General features: G+C 39.9%; 1 protein-coding gene across 1 annotated transcript; it reads right to left on the reverse strand.

The window, feature by feature from the left end:
- Positions 1-15,948: 15,948 nt before the first annotated feature.
- On the reverse strand, positions 15,949-17,903 carry LOC124252759 (macrophage mannose receptor 1-like). The gene is made up of 3 exons (XM_046686411.1): positions 17,600-17,903; positions 16,831-17,022; positions 15,949-16,243 (listed from the first exon to the last, which is right to left on the reverse strand). The coding sequence occupies exons 1-3, from the start codon at positions 17,901-17,903 to the stop codon at positions 16,017-16,019; spliced, it is 723 nt and encodes a 240-aa protein (XP_046542367.1). The 3' UTR covers positions 15,949-16,016.
- Positions 17,904-18,194: the final 291 nt, after the last annotated feature.

Here is an 18,194-nt window from a genome sequence, read left to right on the forward strand (position 1 = left end):
ATTGCGACCTACCTATTGCAATACTATTGCAATAGTTTGGGGGTGTTTTTGAAGTCATTTCCCAAATGAATATGTATAGTTTATATACTACCCATCAAAAGTTTAGACTCACTTAAGCATTCACTATATGTTATGCATATACATATGGTTACATTGAAGATGAATTTCTCCACTAACTTGGGGGCACCAACTGCAAACTTTCTGCAGATGAATTGCACGAGGATCATGCATCAAATTGCTGAAAAACATGTGCAAATATCGTGCATGTGAACAGCTGCGTTTTGGTGTAAAGTTTTCTTAAGAATTCATCAATTTTCACTGAGTTTCATCATTTATTGAACTCATGACAATAATCTTTTCAACGTTACGAATTTGTTTTACAATACATCAGTTCATGTGTAAATATGGTATGGAATACTTTTCAAAATCTGGTTTAGGGCAGTAGACTGAAGTAAGTGGCTACATTTACGCTAGTAAGTCTACACTTTTGATGGGTAGTATACGATATAAAAACAAACTGAAATATATAGTTTCAATCTCTTTTAATTACTGACAAGAAACTTGAAACCCAGATCAAGTAAACAGTTGAAACATAAACTCAATGAAGCTGCAAGTCTGCACCCAAACAATAACAAAAACCAAAAAACAAAAACCACTGTATTTTGCACAGCGTATTTATCAACTCGGAAGTCAATTACTAAGCTATCAATAGTCACACGATTGCGGACCAGGGGTGTGTGTGTGTGTGCGTGCGTGCGAGCGTTTTTTCGTTTAATTAAAATCGATAGTTTTTCGTTTCTACCATCGATGAATTGCTATCGGAGACTCTACAATTGCATTCCATCGATAGCTTGATGCATCGTTACAGCACTAATAAACATAACATATTGCCCGTTTATCACTTCTAAGGCCAAGCGTCTAGGTTATTTAAGAATTCAAGACGTGAGTTGCCTGAACTTTAATTTATTATTGAGTGGCTGAGAAAGCGTTGGGTCTCTATTAGCTGTCCAGAGTTGCCTCTCTTAGACTGATTCTACTCCATGAAGATCACTGTAGCAAGACCGATCTGTCTCACATTCCTTGAATCACATTATTTCCCCTACTGCCTAGCCCACCCTGCACTGCTAAAGCCCTAAATGAAGCAATCTAGATTTCCTCAGGTACTGAAATTCCCATCTCACTGGAGCTCCTTTTCAATTTAAATGGGTTTGTTACTATCAAGATTATGTATATTCATAGACTAAACGTTAGTCTATGATAAGATTGTTATGAAGACAAATGGTATGGACTATTTTCTTAGCACATGGTGCGACGGTCTCATGTGGATACGGGGTGGTGGGCTATAGCCTAGTGGTTAAAGCGTCCGCTCGTCAGACCCTGACGAAGACCTGGGTTCGATTCCCCACATGGATACAATGTGTGAAGCCCATTTCTGGTGTCCCCCCGCCGTGATATATTGCTGGAATATTGCTATAAGCGGCGTAAAACTGAACTCACTCACATGGTGATACACTATATTAACTCAAACCGTAATATACAGGTTCGCAACATGTTGATCTTCCTATATCTAAACTTATGGAGGCGATTTACTTTACGTTTGGGTGAATTCTCGTATCATGAGATGAGAAGCAGGAAAAATGCCTGTTTTGGTGAGACGCGCATCCAAGAGATAAACTGATTAAACATTCAGCACGACTGCCAAAACGCTAATGTGATGCCAGTTATGTTAAAAATATGACCCTTTTATCAGTTTGATGTTTTGCGCCACACTCAGCAGTATTCCAGCATATGACGGCGGTCTGTAAATAATCGAGTCCAGACCTGACAATACAGTGATCAGCAGCATGAGCATCGATCTACGACACTGGGATACGATGATGTGTCAACCAAGCGCCTTGAACTATTCGTCTTCCATTAGAAATGGGTTCTGAAGTCATCACCTGTACCTCCCCAGTGTTCGAACAACAGCATACCCGCAACGGATAATGCCATTCAAAGAGGTGAGGTGAGGTCAAATTGGGTTTTACGTCGTGCTTGAGAATATTTCGCTCATATGACGACGTGCATGCGTGTGTATGTGTATATGCGGCTGCTTGTACTAGTCCAGACTTATGCTGGTTTTATAGCGCTAGCCCACTGAGATACCATGCCGCAGTGACGCATGAATACCCCACTCAGACACATGATACTGACTCCGAGTCGACCAGTCCTTGTTGTACCCATTAATGCCGAGCGCCAGGCAGGGACCAACAAGTACCATTTTTTAACGGCTTTTGGTATGACGAGGTCGGGGATCGAACCTGCGACCTTCCGCTCTCCGGGCGGACGCTCTAACCAGTACACCACGGAGGCGGTCCCATTCAAAGAACAGCTCACATTGAGAGTGACAGAAACAATTTCATTTAATTGAGAAATTTGATTCCGTGGAGATGATTTTTAGTTGTAATGATTTAGTTGGTTCCCGTTATTCAGTCGAAAAGCCAGAAATTTGATTATAAACATACATAAAAAAATAACATACATCGGATACTTAGAAAGCTCATGTAGAGAAAAGGGATCAGGCCCCGATTTCTGGAAACAAACTTAAGTCCTAGTTTCGACTTAAGTTAGAGTTTTTACTCAAATTTGAGAAAATGCATTTCCCAGTATAAACTAAAATCGATATTAAACTCAAACATAGTAGACGATTAGAGTTTGGTGGATAGATTACTTAAGTTGTATGGGCTTTTTTATTTAAAACATGCAGTTGAGTTAAAAATTCAGCTGTTTCAAATTGCCCAACTCAGTTTGAAATTTGAGTAAAAACTTAAGTTTGTTTCGAGAAATCGGGGCCAGAACCGTAAGAAAATTCAAAATGCTCCAGGCCAACATCAGGGATGTCAAATTGTAATCCCACGCGGGTCGTCAGTGACAAGTGAGTCCCATAAGTTCGAAGGAATAAAATGAACGTTCATATTGCATTTTCTGGTCTGCTGTTGCTGGAGCTGAGGATTTATGCCTGCTGGCAGTAAGTGAAATTAAATTAATTAATTTAATTAATTAAATTCAAAATGATTTTATTACAATAAAATTTGATGCAACCCACTAATGTCAAGAACACAGTCAGTTACTTTCATTTGAAGTGTGGTAGGGTGTAAGAAATAATCACCTGCTACAGAATCGTAAAGTCTTTTATTATATTACCATATCACGGGAATCCAGTCAGCTGTGATGTGAGGCCTCTACGTGAGTATACTGTTTTCTTTCATGTGTTTACGCAATTCCTTATTTGTTTCTTCTTTTGTATTGCCTTTTTCCTCAGCATAATGGCAAATATAATGATCTTGGTATAAACCATTAACCTTAAAGACCATTACATGTACAGGAAAAGGCATGCAGTGTGTCACTGAAACTCAGTGTTATAATTCCATGAGATAGATCTCAAGATACACCCACGGAGGGTCGCACCATGTGAAATTCTAATCAGCCATGTCAGGGCACATTTCTCATCAGCCAAGGCTTCTATATTTCAGAGTGAGTGAGTGAGTGAGTGAGTGAGTGAGAGAGTGAGTGAGTGAGTGAGAGAGAGAGAGAGAGAGAGAGAGAGAGAGAGAGAGAGAGAGAGAGAGAGAGAGAGAGAGAGAGAGAGAGAGAATTCCAGCAATATCATGGAAGGATACTCCACTCAAGCATATTACATTGATTTCTCTCCTACTGCCAAGCAGTAAGTACCTTCTTTCTGTTGATTTCCGTATCTCCATGATCTCTAAAACGCATTAGAAAGACCAGTTCCGAATGCAAAACATGTCCACATCATAATGTTGGAGATGTTTATATATATAAAATGTGCCACGTACTATATTACATATCCACCATCAAGTCGAGAAATGTAACTTAACAGCGTCATATTCCGATTATGGGTAGTAGGTGAGTGTGTGTGAGTGAGTGAGGGAGTGTGTATGGTTTTACTCTGTTCATAGCAATATTCCAGCAATATTAGGGCTGTGGACACCAGAAATGTGCTTCACACATTGTAACCATTGTGTGGACTCGAACCCGGGTCTTCGGCGTGACGAGCGAACGCTTTAATATAGGTAGTGGAGATGCTTGTATAAAGATTAATGTAGAGGGTTACAGGTTCGATTTTGTGAAGACAAATTCACCCTCAGTGTAAGGGGGTGTTGGGGTAACTTAGTGGTAAAAGCGCTCGCTCCTTACACCGAAGACCCGGTTCGATTCCCCACATGGGTACAACGTGTGAAGCCCAGAATATTGCCGAGTGCGGCGTTATAAACAAAATCGTGTGTTCAGACTCGCTGACTTGGTTTATGAATGCAGTCGTATTGCGTAGATCGCTGCTCATGGTATCAATCACTGGATTGCTCTGGTCCAGACTCGACCAATTACAAACGGACGGAATATAGATGGGATATTGTGTGCGGCGTTACTCAACAAACAAACTAGGGATATTGGGTTAGTGTAGGTCCCACACTACCTATATTGGTCCTTTGAGGTACTAGTGAGTGTCGATGCTCATGCTGTTGATCACTGGATTGTCTGGTCCAGACTCGATTATTTACAGACCGCCGCCGTATAGCTGGGATATTGCTGAGTGCGGCGTAAAACTAAACTCACTCACTCACTTACTTGTCAGTGAGAAAGGTTTACGCCGTTTATGGCAATATTCCAGCAACATCGTCACGACACCAGAAATGGGCTTCACACATTGTACCCATGTGACGTTTTCAGCGTGACGAGCGGACGCTTTAACCATTAGGTTACCCCACCGCCTCTTTGAGGGCGACGTAGTGATATTTTTCCATAGTTCCTGTGGGATCAGCGACTCTGTACACCGACGTGGGATTTTGCTCATATTATCCGTCTATGCCCCTATGGATTTTCGTATCTGCAGTAATTGCTTTAGCTGTAGTTACACAAAACAGATAATATGCAATGGTAATTTATTTAACAATCTGGCTACGCTAACATACTTTGGCATCTTTGGAGGTCATTCTGGTTTCGCTCTCAGAACTGCATCCACACCGGACGCTCGTTTTACGACGTCCTTTACATAATTAATCGTACGTTGCCGTACACGTTTTTCTAAGTAGGACCAGGTGATGTATCTTATGAATAATTTTGACGCCAGGTTATGTGGAGAAAGCTGTGGCAGAAATAAAGATTAGATCTGACAAACTAGATGCTGATATGCTGCTTGCATCTAGTACTAGGAGTAAGGTCTACATACCTATGTGTCTTTCTAACGCTGTTTTTAAGCGTGACACGCCCCCTGTGATAGACAAACAATATTTTATTATATTACCATATCACGGGAATCCAGTCAGCTGTGATGTGAGGCCTCTACGTGAGTATACTGTTTTCTTTCATGTGTTTACGCAATTCCTTATTTGTTTCTTCTTTTGTATTGCCTTTTTCCTCAGCATAATGGCAAATATAATGATCTTGGTATAAACCATTAACCTTAAAGACCATTACATGTACAGGAAAAGGCATGCAGTGTGTCACTGAAACTCAGTGTTATAATTCCATGAGATAGATCTCAAGATACACCCACGGAGGGTCGCACCATGTGGAATTCCTAATCAGCCATGTCAGGGTACATTTGTCATCAGCCAAGGCTTCTATATTTCAGTGAGTGAGTGAGTGAGTGAGTGGAGCGGAGTGGGTGGGTATTGGGTGAGTGAGTGAGTTTAGTTTTACACCACTTTTAGCAATATTCCAGAAATGGGCTTCACATTTCGACTACGAATGAGCGAAACATTCAAAGCGAACATGTTGATTTCCGTATCTATATGATCTCTAAAACGGATTAGAAAGACCAGTTCCGAATGCAGAAACATGGGTAGTGAAGATGCTTGTAGAAAGATTAATGTAGGGGGTTACAGGTTCGATTTTGTGAAGACAAATTCACCCTCAGTATAAGGGGTGTTGGGGTAACTTAGTGGTAAAAGCACTCGCTCCTTACACCGAAGTTCCGGGTTCGATTCCCCACATTGGTACAAACTACAACGTGTGAAGCGTAGAATATTGCCGAGTGCGGTCTACTCCCATTTGTGAGAATTCCCAATTGTGAGACTCCCAGTTATGAGACAGTGGAGTAGGTAATTAACAAAGAAAACACACCATACTAGCCTGTCTGATAGAATGGATTAACCTAAGCTAATTACTGATTTGCTATGTAACTGAATCTTGTGGAAGTCTTAATGAAACTTTATAAGATAAATTGATTACAGAGGTACAGATAAGCTGCGTATCTGCGTAAATTACGCAAACATTTATGTGAAAACCCAATTCCTATTAAGTCTATTGCGTACAAGTACGCTTGAAGTTTTGTAAATACTCAATAAATGTGATCCTACATGCGTACACACAAAAATGTCAAATCTTAGCTTGCGTACCGGTGGATAGATAAAATAACTGACGTATATTGAGAGGTTCTATTTTAGGACATGAACTTGACAACCTGCAGTCTTTTTTATCGTTTCTCATATTACAGATCAAAGGTAAATCACAAACACTAACATTTAAACTATACATGTATTATATTTTTAAAATTAATGGAAATTGGCACAATACCCAAATGAGTTTGATTGAGGTGAGTACAATTTATTTCGTTACTCAAATGAGAATTAGGATACCCAGTTGACATGAACACAAGGGAGTACATAACTCAACGACCCTAAATGTTATCTGTAGCTCTGGACTGATTAACATACACTTTGTGTAGGTAACTTCGTGATCATTTGAAAGAGAAATTAATTTACCTACTCAGATTTACATCCTTCTCCGAAACTACAAGATATAGTTTAAGAAATAACTCTGAAATACAAGTTTACAGTCAAACTGCCTCTTATGCCAATTCCCTTTTACCCGGCACCACACGTTATAACCTGGATACCATTTTGAACGGAAACAAAGAATTTACTCCTTGTGTCAACCAGAAAATAGTTGAATCTGTCCACGATTATGTCATCAAGACACAACGCTTCAAATTTCTCAGGAAAATACTTAAATTAACTCAACAACCTTCTCATGATTGATTTATATTCCTACAATAGCTTGTTAGACTGACACAAGTGTAACTCTCTAATTATGACTACTTAGAGAATAGTTGTATTTGATGTATACTTAAAACTATATTTATGCAATATAGTCTGGTAGGATGGGTACAGGATTCAAGTCCCGTGGAAGTTTTGTGATGAAAGCAAGACATTGTGTTTTTTGTATTCGTCAGACATGCTAGTTAAATAAAAAGTTTGGTTCCAAGTTGAAATATGGTGCAAATAGTTCTTTTGAGCACTGTACAAAGTGGTTGTGGAAAAGGTTGCTAAAAGGTCAGAAGGTCAAAATGGGAGAGTTGAATATTTAAAGTTTGAGGTTATTAACTTTATCCAAGTGTGTTTCTTTATTTCATGAAATAATTTATTAAAGAAATTTCCAAATATATTTTTAAATTAAAAATATATATAATGAACTCCTCTCTCAAAATGGCAGCTAGCAGACGAATTTAAGCAGATGTAGGTTTTGTGCATTTTGTAAGTATATGATTGCTTCATTTCATCAACTCAATGTAAATCAAGTTATTAAAGAACAGTTATGTATGAAACAAAAAAGAGATGTTTATTTTTGTTTGGTGAGACTGTCAGTAAGGGAGCAGACCTTATTTCAAAATGTAGTATGTCAATATCAGATTATGATTGATCAATTTCTTATTATTACGCTTGAAGTTTTTCTTCTAAAAGAAGAGTTCTTTGAAAATAGATAAGAATATAATGAAATGATGGGGAGAAAAATAATTTTCAAGTAATCAGATCGAACTTTCTAAATTGGTTATAATCTTTGAAAAAAAAGGTATAAAAATAAATGTGGGGAGAAAATATTTTTTTATCAGCAGGATAGGAGACGACACGGTGTCCATATTTAGCTTGTTTGACTTTGGGGATAACAAGAAGGTGTTGATTCACTGATCTGAGAGATCTAGATGGTGCATAAGCCTGAAGAAAATAGGAGAGTTAGACTGGAGCCGTGTTAGTCATGCACTGGTATGCGAGACAGAATAGTTTGAAGGAGATTCTTTGTTTCACGGACAGCCAATGAAGGTCCTTTAGAGTTGGTGTGATGTGCTTTTTTCTGGTGATCTGGGAGGTAATGCGAGCAGCTAAATTCTGTATGCATTGGAGTTGGTCAGTGACACAAAATGGAGATCCGGCCAAAAGGCTGTTACAGTAGTCCAAACGAGATGTGACTAGGCTGAGGCAGAGAGTTTTTGAGGCATCTTTGGTAAGAACGGTCTGGCCTTTGATATTGTGGAGATGGGAGTAGCAAGTTTTAGTAACATACTTGACGTGTTCTGTCATACTTGGATCTTGATCGATGACAACATCCAGAACGTTGACAGTGGAAGAAAGAGGAATGGTTGCTCCACAGACACACACACTAGTAATGTCACACTACTTGCGTTTTCCAGCCTGTCCCAAAAGAATGGACTCTGTTTTCTTTTAATTTAATTTCAAGGCATTTGATGACATCCATGAATATCTTCTGGCAAAAGTCTGATGTCTGACAGAGAGACGCTCTATAGCTGACTCTGTGATTGGTTGAAATAACTTCCACAGCTGCGTGTCATCTGCGTAGAAGTGGCCAAGATTAAGGTTTGCTAAACAGAACCAAGTGGAACAGTGTAGAGGGTGAAGAGGATTGGACCAAGCACGGATCCTTGAGGGACTCCGCACTCAAGCCTAGATGAGGTTGACACAGACTCACCACCAACAACGGTTTGAGTCCTGTCCTGTAGATGAGATGCCAGCCAGGATAAAGCTGAGTCCAAGTTCTGTGTCAAGTCTTTTGAGGACTCTCTGGTGATCAGTCGTGTCAAAGGCACTGCTTAGGCCAAGTAATGTGAGCAGGGCCACTTGTCCTGTGTCAATATCACATCGTAGGTCATTCGGGATCTTCAGCAGGGCCGTCTCTGTGCTGTGGTGTGCTCTGCAGGCTGATAGGAACACCTCATAGAGGTTATGCCAGGACAGGTGGCCCATGAGACAACTGGAGATTGCACGTTCAATGAGTTTGGATATAAATGCTAAGTTTGAAACAGGCCTGTAGTTTTTTGGATCCTCCTAATCAAGGCTTGATTTCTTCAGATGTGGCCTAACTAGAGCTGACACTTGGGACATAACCAGATGAGAAAGAGTTAATAATCAGCACTAATGTTGGTAAATATCAGTAAAACTATCAATATGAGTAAGAGGCTTGCCATCAAACATTTTTGGAGGAATATCAGCTTCATCCACAGCTGCAGAAGACGAAATCTTGTCATGAATGTTCTTTGATCTTTTTGTAGAAATAATCCGAAATGTCTGTGCTATTACTTCATTGTCATCAGATGTCGGAAGTGTCGATTAAAAGTGTTTACTCAAGATACTGAACAAAAGTTTGAACAGCAACTTTGGACTTGACTCGTTGGCTTCACAATCTTAGAATTGAGATGTTGATTTGTCTAATGACCGTTGTTGAGTGATTTTTGGCTGAAATATACATTTGGAGATGAATCTCCAGGAAATATTGTTTTCCATCTGCGTTCTGCTTTCCTCTTGTCTCTTTTCGCTTGTCGAACTTCAGGTGTGAAGTCCCAAGCAGATGTTTTAGTGACTGGTATGACTCTGTCCTTCACTGGTACATGTTTGTCTATATAGCAGCTCAGATAGAACTCTATTGTATAGCAGAACGGAACTCTCAGCATCAGATGGTGGCTCAAGTATAAGGTCTGAGTTTAGCAATTGTCTTTAAAAGTATCCATATCCAGGGAGCGCATGTTCCTAAAGCGAGTAATCTTCACATTTGGACTTGGTATTGAGAGGTCCAAGCTCACAAATATATGGAAATGGTCAGAGAGCTGTAGATCCTATACAGGTACACAACTGACACACGCGTCTGAAGCACGGGTAACTATCCAGTCCAGAGTGTGTCCACCTCTGTGGCTTGGCTCTGACACGAGTTGTACACAGTTGTGGACTTCAAGATGATTATTATTCGTTTAGTGTCATGGTTATCCTTGTTGGAAATTGAAGTCGCCTATGATGATAATAGTTACTTCGTCAACTTATCCAGTCTGTGCCAAGACGGTGCCGAGCAGTAATTGCTGCCAATGGTGGTCATACAAAGAACTGACTTTGACGCCATCTTGTGGACTCAAGAGAACAGAAACACAACAGTAAAGGCTTTGTCTATAGACGTTTGAATTTTCACCTTTTTACCATTGGGATTACATGAAATAATAGCTTTTAAACTAAAGCAAGAAATTCTTCTAAAAAATGGCCTGTGCATTTCCTTTTTTGAAGAGTATATTTCTGGATCGCAGTTCCATGTAAATACCTCTTCTATAGTTGATAAACAGGGTAAAAAGTATATTCCTTTTTCATATTGTATTAGTTCTATACAAAATAAATGCCTTGTGAAGAAATGGGGGGTTTATTCATCATTATAAATTTTAGAGCTAAAAATGACACTTTAATGTAAATTTAAGACTAAAATCAAACTAAAAAGATCTGATGACTTACAGCATATGAGAATTATATTCCGTAACCAAATATGCATGGTATTTGATATTAAAACCATTGTTTTGTTCAGAGTTTTTGCAACTTTTTCGGTTCCCGGTTACATTTTGGCGGCCATCTTGGATTTTGAGCTAAATATAGCTTTCGCATCAATATTCAGATTGGAACCAAACATTTTTTTAAACTCCTTTAACATATAAACACAAAAAAATATATGATTTGCTTTCATCAAAAAACTTTCACGGAATCCCATAAGCTCCTTGACTAATAGTCAATATCGATGACGTCACTTCCTCCATAAGCAGTAATGCTTGCTCACCGGTCCCAATTCATTTTCATAAATATTAATAAAATATGTTTAAACCAAAATGTCTATTTCTTCTGTGTAAATAGAATCTTTGATAATCTATTTCATTAATCTACTCATCAATGACTCCTGTGGGTACTCTTCAACAACTGGGCTGATCCCACTTTCATTGTAGGGACGTGGAAACACCACCTATGTGCACTGAACCATTAATTAATGTGTCTCACAACTGGGAGTTCTCACAAATGGGAGGACACCGCCGAGTGCAGCGTTGTAAACACAATCGGGGCGGTGGGGTAGCCTAATGGTTAAAGCGTTGGCTCGTCACGCCGAAGACCCGGGTTCGAATCACCACATGGGTACAATTTGTGAAGCCCTTTTCTGGTGTCCCCCGCCGTGATGTTGCTGGAATATTGCTAAAAGCGGCGTAAAACCAAACTCAGTCAGTCAGTCAGTCAGTAAACAAAATGGTGTGTTCAGACTCACTGACGTGGTTGATGCATGTAGTCGTATTACGTAGTTCGATGCTCATGGTATCAATCACTGGATTGTCTGGTCCAGATTCGACCAATTACAACTGACTGACTGACTGAGTTTGGTTTTACGCCGCTTTTAGCAATATTCCAGCAACATCACGGCGGGGGACACCAGAAATGGGCTTCACTCATTGTACCCATGTGGGGATTCGAACCCGGATCTTCAGCGTGACGAGCCAACGCTTTAACCATTAGGCTACCCCACCGCCCCACCAATTACAAACGGACGGAATATAGATTGGATATTGTGTGCGGCGTTACTCAACAAACAAACTAGGGATATGAGGTGAGTGTAGGTCCCACACTACCTATATTGGTCCTTTGAGGTACTAGTGAGTGTCGATGCTCATGCTGTTGATCACTGGATTGTCTGGTCCAGACTCGATTATTTACAGACCGCCGCAATATAGCTGGAATATTGTTGAGTGCGGCGTATAACTAAACTCACTCGTGAGTGAGTATGGTTTTACGCCGTTTATAGCAATATTTCAGCAACATCACGTCTGGGGACACCAGAAATGGGCTTCACACATTGTACACATGTGACGTTTTCAGCGTGACGAGCGGACGCTTTAACCATTAGGCTACCCCACCGCCTCTTTGAGGGCGACGTAGTGATATTTTTCCATAGTTCCTGTGGGATCAGCAACTCTGTACACCGACGTGGATTTTTGCTCATATTTTCCGTCTATGCCCCTATGTATTTTTTATCTGCAGTAATTGTTTTAGCTGTAATTGCACAAACAGATAATATGCAATGGTAATTTATTTAACAATCTGGCTACGCAAACATACTTTGGCATCTTTGGAGGTCATTCTGGTTTTCGCTCTCAGAACTGCATCCACACCGTACGCTCGTTTTACGACGTCCTTTTACATAATTAATCGTACGTTGCCGTACACGTTTTTCTAAGTAGGACCAGGTGATGTATCTTATGAATAATTATGACGCCAGGTTATGTGGAGAAAGCTGTGGCAGAAATAAAGATTAGATCTGACAAACTAGCTGCTGATATGCTGCTGCATATAGTACTAGGGTAAGGTCTACATACCTATGTGTCTTTCTAACGCTGTTTTTAAGCGTGACACGCCCCTGTGATAGACAAACAATATTTTAAAGTCGTATTGATTGCTTGAAAACTTCAGGTGAGAACCTCTACTTAGAGCGGCGGCCATTTTTCTTGCAACACTTTTAGCACCACTTGGGGGTGGGTGGGTGGGGAGGTAATTCACATTGCTTCTCCATAAAAATCATCATCACCCCCTAGCCATAAATTATGCATTATTACGAACATTTGTTCGTGTGAATAGATCTATCAGTTAATTGTGCATTGAGCACGCTCTGAACCCTGTCAGCATATGTATATTATTTGGGGGGAGGGGGGATGGAGAATGGCGAAAGGAAATCTTTCTCAGATCATGCAACGAAAATTCACATCAAAATGTCTTGCGCAAGTCTTTGTGAAGGGTGAAATTGTATATAATTTATTTGAACTTTTATTTATTTACAAAATGTGTAACTTCACTAATGATTCTTTGATGGGACAATTAACAAAACTGCACCCATAGACTTTCATTCTTACACTGGTTTGGAAGGCATGTGATGATTTATGTATCTTAATGGTTAACATGTTACATATAAAAGAAGTATCTTAGTAAGGAACATTTAATTATGAAAAATAAGATTTATTTTTAATGGAATTTGCAAAAATATCATCTTCGAAGATTGGGTGGCATCAATTTTGTGAATCACATAAAAGGAGCAATGCTAAGGTAACAAGTTTTTATCCCCTGTCGCGCGTTTAGCGCGAAGCGGGGGATATGGTATTAGGCTCCGTCCGTCTGTCCGTACGTACGAATTGGAATATCTTAAGAACTGGTGACTAGATTCTTTTCATATTTGGTACCTAGGTTCAAAACAGTATAAGAAAGGCCCAAGTCAGGTTTGGTGACCTTGATCTTCATTTCAAGGTCACAATGGGACTTTAACGTTTTACCCTTGTCAGCCAGCTATCACAAGAACCGTTCTTTGGATTTTCTTCAGATTCAACACCAAGCTTTACCTAGGGAATGCGCAGGGCCCAGTCAATTTGAGGGATCTTCGCGGAAATTTCAAGGTCACAGCGACACTTTGAAGATTCCAGCATGTTAAGCTTGTTAAGGAGCTATCTCAAGAACCGTTGACTGGATTTTCTTCATAGTCAACACCAAGCTCTACCTAGGGAAGGCGCAGGGCTCAGTCGATGTTGGTGACCTTCACTGAATTTTCAAAGTCACGGCGACACTTTGAATATTTCAGCATGTTAAGCTGCATGTAAAGATTGTCAGCGAGATATCTCAAGAACCATTCACTGGACTTTCTTCATATTTGACACCAAGCTTCATCGAGGGAAGGTGCAAAGTCCCTTCGATTTTGGTGACCTTCACGTAATTGTCAAGATCACAGGGACACTTTGAAGATTTCAGCATGTTAAACTGCATGTTAAGATTGTCAGCGAGATTTCTCAAGAACAGTTCACTGGATTTTCTCCATGGACTTTCAAGATTTCCCTGGAATGTTTTTCAATAAGCAATTATTACTATTTTTGCATATTTCATACACTAAGACGTTCATGTCAAGGTCAAAGTGAGTCTTGTAAATATTTGTGCGTTTGAACAACTACAGAACAAGATATCAAAAGAGGTTGACTGGTCACGTTTTTGTTCACATTTAACTTCATCTTAAATTACGACCTTCACTTTCATTACTTTTTAAGTTTGATTTCATAATTTGCTGCGGGGGGATTATGTCACCTTAGTGACAATGCTTGTTAACATTTCACTTGTTTGCCAGTATATCCATCACAATGTTTAAGAGAAAGATGATAATGCTCTTTCATTACCACCCACTTTGTTTTCTCATCATTTAATAAAAAAATGCCTTTTGTTACAATTTATGATTCCTGTGAGCAAAATTGCTACATCAGTACAACTCCTATTTAATTTGAAATAATCATTTCCGGGAATCTCTAACGAAAACTAAATCTGACAGAATAACAACAAACTTCCATTGTTTTGCAGGACAATGTCAAACAATTTGATGTCAAGAAAGAATGTTGATGGGCAAACGGCAAGTTTTCTTTTAAGAATACAAGGTTGGATTCAATCATCTCTGGTATGTTAATTACCAAATGCTCTTTGTCAGCATTTTCATCATGACCATAGCAAATAATATATGACAGTAAAGCATCGTCTAATTCATCATAATTCATAGTCTAATTGAATAATCAACTTGCAATTGTGAATTTTCTTTGAAAATGTTTAAGAAAACTTCCATTCCTTTAGTTAAAAATATAAATTGTTTACACTGTAAAAGTACTTTTCCTCATATGTTGTATGTATGCTGTTCATACTCATGTTACATATGTTCACATGCCAAGTTACAGCAGTGAAATGAACCTAGACAATATATCTTCCATATAAAATTATACATGTATCTAAATACAAATATTTCAGAATGTGAATGTGAATGAGATGGGAATGCATCCAAAGCAAATTTCAAGAAAGAGTTAGGAACGTTTCTGAAGTATCTACCTGACCGCCAGGCTGGGAGTGGCAGAAAGAAGAGGAGCTAAAATAATTGTGTTTTTGGAGTTGTAATTGTGTTGAAAGATCTGAACTGTGGTATTGCACTTGGCGTAAATGTCAGTTTAATGCTATATGCAGATGATATTGTGTTATTAGCACAACAGAGATCACCTACAGACTATGTCATGTGTGATGTTTTACATTATGCTTTAAACCACATTTCTGTGTGTGTGTGTGTGTGTGTGTGTTAATAAAGATTTCATGAAAAAGTGACTTGTTTTATGTGCTGTCTTCAGGTATAGTTCCTAGTCATCTTGGATCCTTTCATGGTTAAAGTAACTGCATTGTGTTTACTCAGGGGGTCTATCTAATAGCTGAAATTCAGACAAAATGCCTCCTCGGGACAATTTCCATATTTTCAAGATAACAACACAACAGTAAATAGTTTTTCTTAATTTGGAATACTCTTCCCTTCTTACTGGAATTATACGTCCAACTGACATGAAACTTAAATGAACATTATAGTGAATGTGGAATTTTAACCAAGTATTTTATCAGGTTAATATTTTTACTGCAAATTTCTGTTTGAACACTGTTTATTGCAGGTAGCTTTTTGGGGTATTTTAATTGGATGCAGGAGTTTGGTGCAACTTTAGCGTAGTTTAAAGTGGAAATGCGAGTCTATTTACAGGAAAGCGGGATACAAAGTATTGTAATCTTGTTTGAATTTTCATGTGTTTACGTTAGATTTCTAAAAACTCCCATACACAACCACGGAACAACCCATATTCAACGTTGATAATAGGTCAAACTTCAACGTTGATTCCACGTCGGATATCCACGTCTAACAAACTTTCATATACAACCTTTTTTCAATCTAATTTTAACGTTGAGGACCAACCTATTCTCAACGTTGAAACAACGTTGATGTGCCCGCTGGGCCCTGTGTATAAAAACAGACACACTTTTCAGGATAGAGAGTTTAATATCTTTAATGCCGCTTTCAAAAGCAAACTACGAGACCTCAGACATCTGGGGCACCCGTGGCTTCTAATACGCGATGGGCTTTTCACAGATGAACTTTCCACGATGATAGCAGCAGCCGTCGTCCATGCACATGTCGCTGCCCCGTCGCTGAGAAGTGAGTGTGACACACGCTTTACCCTTGTTCGGGGAACCAAGACACCAGTTGGCGTATTTCATTGGGCTGCCGTCCATCCACGTGTAGTCTCTTCCCCTATTCTTGGTGGAGCCGATGGCGAAGCTTGATCGAGTCCCTGGAAACAAATTATTATGAAATATGTACCCGACATTCTCCTCTTGTTACTCATTCGTAATTACTCGCCTCTTTCCGTGACGCCACCCGGCATTCGTGACCAACCCGTGTTATTCCGGGATAAGCCGAATAGGAGGATACGGAAAGGGGCGAGTGGTGACGAATGCTCCAAGGAGATCGCAATTCAGCTTGTCCCGGAATAACACGAGTTGGTCACGAATGCATCCGGCTTGCCGGAATGACACGAATAGTTACAAATGCTTGTTACTGAGCGAGATGGAAGCCAAGCACTGTGCAGACAGAAATGTCTCTATCAGGGTGTTCCTGTGTCTGTAACAATATGGACACCCGTGAAGATGCGGGTTAGAATTGATCTTCGACAACCCATGCTTGTCATAAGAGGCAACTAACGGGATCGGGTGGTCAGACTTGCTAACTTTTTTGACATATGTCATCGGTTCCCAATTGCGTTGATCGATGATCATGCTGCTGATCACGGGGTTGTCTGGTCCAGACTCGATTATTTACAAACCGCCACCATATAGCTGGACTATTGGTGAGTGCGGCGATAAGAATAAACAAACTTACCATGATTTTTGCTGCTGATAGTTTTTGTGAGTTCCATCAGTTTGTCTCTTGTGTCCGGCTGGACAAGTCGACCTCCCTTGACCATCCGCTTACATTTCTTCTTGGCACTGTACGTGGAGGATCTCTCAAAAATCACTTTGAAACAGAACTTCAGCTTGGCGTTGTACACAAAATCCCTCGGACAAGACGATTCTAAGTTTGGAAAGGGAACAGTAGATAATACATGCTGAATGTTGACTAATTGAAAATTGAAGCTATTTGTCGTCTTTTAACTGTTAATAAGATGCGTCTGGTTCACAGGTCGATTTTGTTTCAAGTTTAGTTGGGTCAATCAGTAGAATTAGGAAATGAACTAAAGGACCCAATATTATCTCATCAGCACATTAAGCTTAAATTCCCAGCAAAATAGTATATTTGAAAAACAAACAGCAAGGAAGAAGGAAGATGGCATGATTGGATCTCATTGAGATGCACGCTGCTTTCCATATTATGTCCTCTCCAACATTAAACCCTGTTATCCTTCAGGAAACACCGAACAAGAATCAGTACCGATAACTTACCCCGATAGGAAGACGATACAAATCATAATTACCTTGCCTTGGATTCTTGTTGAACTGTGTGGAATGCTGATTTCTTCTACCATTCCCTCTCCTCCTGTTAACGCGATTTCGACCATGTGTGGCCTTACCGTGCGTGGAATTACCTGTCCGTTTTGTTCCAGTATTATCTGTCCTCCTGTTAACGCCATTTCGATGATTTGTGGCCTTACCCTTACTGAGATTGTTCATCCATTCTTGTGCAGCGTTCCCTGTCCTCCTATTACCGTCATCTCGGAGATTGCTCATCCATTCTTGTGCAGCGTTCCCTGTCTTCCTGTTAACGTCATCTCGGACATGGCTCATCCATTCTTGTGCAGCTTTCCCTGTCCTCCTATTAACGTCATCTCGGACATGGCTCATCCATTCTTGTGCAGCTTTCCCTGTCTTCCTGTTAACGTCATCTCGGACATTGTTCATCCATTCTTGTGCAGCTTTCCCTGTCTTCCTGTTAACGTCATCTTGGACATTGTTCATCCATTCTTGTGCAGCTTTCCCTGTCTTCCTGTTAACGTCATCTCCGAGAGCTGTTAACTCATCTTGGACATCCATTCTTGTGCAGCGTTCCCTGTCTTCCTGTTAACGTCATCTCCGAGATTGCTCATCCATTCTTGTGCAACGTTCCCTGTCCTCCTGTTAACGTCATCTCGGAGATTGCTCATCCATTCTTGTGCAGTGTTCCCTGTCCTCCTGTGAACGTCATCTCCGAGATTGCCCATCCTTTCTTCTCCAGCATTGCCTCCTCTGTCTTCAGCATCTGTCACCTGC

This window comes from Haliotis rubra, unplaced genomic scaffold (genome assembly GCF_003918875.1).
Source record: "Haliotis rubra isolate DU_JTF1 unplaced genomic scaffold, ASM391887v1 Scf523, whole genome shotgun sequence".
NCBI lineage: Eukaryota > Metazoa > Mollusca > Gastropoda > Lepetellida > Haliotidae > Haliotis > Haliotis rubra.